Source organism: Notothenia coriiceps, unplaced genomic scaffold (genome assembly GCF_000735185.1).
Source record: "Notothenia coriiceps isolate Sejong01 unplaced genomic scaffold, NC01 NC01_scaffold00018816, whole genome shotgun sequence".
Classification (NCBI taxonomy): Eukaryota; Metazoa; Chordata; class Actinopteri; order Perciformes; family Nototheniidae; genus Notothenia; species Notothenia coriiceps.
The window spans coordinates 479-5,000 of NW_011351517.1; the positions used below are offsets into that span (position 1 = coordinate 479).

Consider the following 4,522-nt stretch of genomic DNA (forward strand, 5'->3'; position numbering starts at 1 on the left):
ATTTTAAAAAATTGTTATTCTTTTCCCCCGCATATTTAGCATATTTCGCAACTTTCCGCATATTTCCTAACTTCCCGCAATTTCACCGCATAAAATCACATAAAACCCCGCATGTTTAATCGCATAATCAAGGATTTTAGCCCGCATAATCAAGGAATTTAGCCCGCATAATTAAGGATTTTTGCCCGCGTTTTTCTGGAGGGTCTAATAAGAGAGTAAAATCTAAACTATAATAATATGTCTATCTATTTATAACTAGTTTGTTACATTGTGTTTTGGGGGGGATTGGATCAATACCATTGTACAATATCCAAGACAATCTTATGCAGGTTCCATTTGAGTTAGTATTGTAATATTGTATTATAGAGCGCTACGACCGTTGCCCACTTTGCTTATTGATAAGCCACAAAGCCGTAAGGGACTATAATCCATTAAGGGCCACAGTTATAAAAAACAAAGCATGCTCTTTAGCTTCAGAGTAAATGAAGATCTGCTACACAGTGTGATGGTTCATAACACTCCTAGTGATCAAAGACTTGTGATTCTTTCATTTCCATTTCAAAGTGGGGTCTCATTGTAATGTGATCCAAAGTCTGAAAGAGCCGTCTTACCCCAAGTTCCCGCTGAGTTTTCTCCAGAGAGGAGATGTCAGATGGAGCCACCTCTTCCCTGGCCAGCTTGTTCTCGTAGGAGGACAGCAGAGTCTTTCCATTTTGAAGAGAAGTCTCCAGCTGGTTGGAATTTTTCAGTCTGAAATAAAGGTAAGTTGCACAAAATGTTAAGTATACAATTGTTTGAATCTTTGAAGGCAGATTTCTAAGTGAAGACGAGACACGTACTTCTCCTGAGAGCTCTGCAGGAGCTGCTCGATGTTAGAGAACTTCTTGTTGGCTACGTCCACCTTGCTGTGAAGTTGAGGAGCGCTGGCACAGGTTGGGTTTGAAACCAGAAAGCTCTTTGACTCCTGCACTTTAGAGGACTTCTCTGGTTCGATCTTACTGACAGCAGCAGCGATATCCTGCAGGGAAATGTCTTTGGTTTAGTGATTTGAAATGCATAAATTCCCTCTGTTAGCTTTTTTAGCAGAATTTAGAAAATAGACATTTGGAGAGGATTGCATTACCCTCATATCCTGCAGGCGATCAGCGCTGTCCTGCAGGGGCCGGGTCTGCTCCAGGGGGGGGCGAACACGAGCTTGGATGGCCTTTTCCTGTTTGTCCAGGTCACTCACCACTTTGTCCATCCCGGCCATCAGCTGGCGGCACTGCTGCTCCTGCTTATCTGAGGACACACACACACACACACAAACACACACACACACACACACACACACACACACACACACACACACACACACACACACGTGGTGAGGGGCCACTCTTACAGTAGAACATATGAAGCCTTTGTCTGACACATGGTACATTCCAGTAATAATAATAATCCCTCACGAAGCAGGAAATCTGAGCAGTGAACCAGTGGCGGAAAGTAACTAAGTACATTTACTCAAGTACTATACTAACAGTGAGTAAACATTTGAGGTACTTGTACTTTACTTGAGTATTTTAATGTTATACTACTTTATACTTCTACTCTACTACATTTTCGACGCCGGTCTTTTGTACTTTTCAGTTCACTACATTTATTTTATATATTATGATTTTGACACACAATACTTGTTTAAAATATGATTATTTGCTATAGATTAAACGATCCAACATTATAATCAAGTAACTAAAACCATGATTTTAGTAGTAGTATACAGTATACTCATAATGGAAGAATATGAATACGTTTTCCACCACTACAACTAACGTAGGTAAGAAGGCCAAAGTCTCCAACCTGTGATGGATCTTTTCTCTAATAAATGTAATCTGACCGCCCCGTAATCTTTACCAACCAGTTAGCAGATCTCAGTGATTCACTCATTGAGAAAAATAGTATTAATGCTAACGCAACATTACAAGCTCTATGATCTAACCCAGTGGTTCCCAACCTGGGGGGCGCCAAAGATCGCAGGGGGGGCGCCAGACCTCAAATGATTTGAGGCCAAATATCATATTTAGATTTTTTACATATAATTGTAACGCAATACATGATTGTCACTAAAAGCCTTGTCTATACATTACAATAAAATATACAAAATAATTGATTAATTCATTTGAATACAAATTCAAGTTAGTAGCTATTATAGGCATAAAAAGACAGAAATGTATAATTTGTTCTTTAATATACATTTTTCTTCTACGCGTTAAGTGTTCAAACCGGGCTTGTCTGGATAAGCGCATTTTTAAAACTTAGTCATTGTCCATGCCGGTTTCAGTTGGATCATTTGTCACAGTTGCTCCGATCAGATCGGTCTCCTCCATTTTGTGGATTATTTACGACTTTTGAATCCACATAAACACATCGGCAAAATCCGGTTTACTTTGAGCATGTGTTTTAAACAGTTTAATCCCTTTGTGAATTGTTTCCACTTGTGCCCCGGGGCGCAACTTCCAACAGGAGTCATTTGGGGGGGCTCTTGGGAAAAAAGGTTGGGAACCACTGATCTAACCAATCAATGCCGTCATTATGTTATCTGTGTCATTTATTATGTTTCTGGCTGGAACTTAATTATCTTGAAATAGTTACAAAAAAATGTGTTCCTAAAGGCTTCAAGGTGTTACTCATTTATGTACAAATGATTAACCTGCTTGCTGTTAGTGTCCCAATCTTAAATATCATATAGGCCCAACCCTGTGCCTTTGTTGTTGGTAAGCACACTTTCATAGAGGAATATAAACAGTATAAGCACAGTGTCAAATGATATTATTTATATTAAATAAATAAATTAGAGTTTACACAGGGATCATATTGAAGACAAAGCAACAAAAAAATGTTTTCCTAGCAGCTGCAGTCCGTCAGAATGTTCTGTACCCGTGGTGCCGGTCCCGCTCGCCTTCTTCAGCTCGTCGAAGCGTTTGGCCAGAACGGTTTTGCTGCCGGACATCCTCTGCTTCACACTCTTCTGCTGGCCGGCCAGGCTGCACACACAACACACACTTATATAGCCTCAGAGGAACCTGGTTAAAGGAGTATGTCCTAATGTGAATGTTGTTTACACACACTCACTTGTCAGAGACTGCCACTGCCTCTGGGTCGGTGGGGGGGACCATGAAGCAGACGGCAGGGGCTGTGAGCTGATGTCCAGCAGCGTCCTTCACGTCCCATTTGGTCCCGTTGTTCCGGAGCAGAGTGTACCTCTCCCCACGCAAAATCGCCCCCTGTATACATCAGACTATTATTATCTATCATCGGCTACTGGACATTAAATGTAGTTTAAACAATCCCAGTCAACACACAGGCTGACAGACTGGTGTGCACACTTTACAGGAAAAGAAAAAGAGGACTCTCCCTATGCAAAGCATCATTATTCACAAGTGATTTGACATGCCTTTACAACAAGTCAAAGCTTTATAAACCTGACAAAATGGATTTATGTTTTAAGAAGAATTCAGTGAGGTCAAACACAGCCTCCTCTGCTTCAGCAAGCTGCAGAGCTCCAGAGAGAAGACTTGAAATCCCCTGCTCTGATCCTCACGGCTTGGATAAGATACTCAGAGTCTCAGCCTGGGCTCTCTTCTGACGGGATTTGAATATTTCACATTGAAAGTCCAATACACGTTACAGGCCTCGTATTAAAGAACAGCTAAACAGAGAGTAAGTACTTAGTCATGAAGCCGGTAACATCCTGTTATTATAGCACTGATAGTCTGTGACTAAACCAAAAAGACCAGATGAACTGTTTAGAGTTGGAAAAGGGCTCACTGAAGCATGGAAAAGCATAAAGATGATAAAGATGAAGGAAATAATGTTAATTTCCTCCAAAGAGGATTCAAAAGAAGGAATAAAATGCTGTTTTAAACTGTAAGGTAACAGCAAACATCCACACCTCTTCCCTTTCTCTCTTTGGTCTGAAAACAACTTGAGCAAGGCACTGTGTGAGCTGTGTGCTCTGCATGTGTGACCATTACAGAGGGTTTCATCCCTCCCAATTCTTTCCAATTATATTTCAAACTAAACCGTGCATCCAACATGTGATGAAAAGTGGGACTGACAGTCTGGTTTCATATGATTAAAACTTTATCTATATTTCTAATACAGACCATAAGTTCTCACACATCGAATCAGCGATGATTGCCAAATAATGGTAGCTCAGACTCCAAAATAATTAGCACGAGCTTCCAACAACACACTACTTACATCATCTGTGTCGAACTCGCACAGAGCCTCAACAGGCAGCATCTTCGGGGGGGTCTCCCGACGGTACTTCAGAGGCGAGACCTGCAGGCCGCGATTCTGAAGAGCCTTCACCCGGTCATCAAAGTGGTCCATGGCCTTAGCTTGGTCCTACACACACAAATTAATACATATTTCATGTAAATCTAGGATTAAAAGACTAATGTCACAGCAGGATTTGGAAAAACTTGTCCCTACTATAATCTTTAGTAGTCTGGACTACTGTAATGGTGTCTTTACAGGT

At 41.0% G+C, this 4,522-nt stretch overlaps 1 protein-coding gene across 1 annotated transcript in view; it reads right to left on the reverse strand.

Moving 5' to 3' along the window:
• Positions 1 to 521: 521 nt before the first annotated feature.
• Positions 522 to 4,522, reverse strand: part of LOC104951254 (periplakin-like) — a 13,917-nt gene continuing 9,916 nt past the window's right edge. The window contains exons 11-16 of the mRNA XM_010777891.1: positions 4,243 to 4,389; positions 3,112 to 3,263; positions 2,917 to 3,023; positions 1,124 to 1,281; positions 840 to 1,018; positions 522 to 750 (exon numbers count right to left, since the gene is read on the reverse strand). Of these exons, the coding sequence (XP_010776193.1) occupies positions 522 to 750; positions 840 to 1,018; positions 1,124 to 1,281; positions 2,917 to 3,023; positions 3,112 to 3,263; positions 4,243 to 4,389 (972 nt within the window). The remainder of the gene's footprint in view (positions 751 to 839; positions 1,019 to 1,123; positions 1,282 to 2,916; positions 3,024 to 3,111; positions 3,264 to 4,242; positions 4,390 to 4,522) is intronic.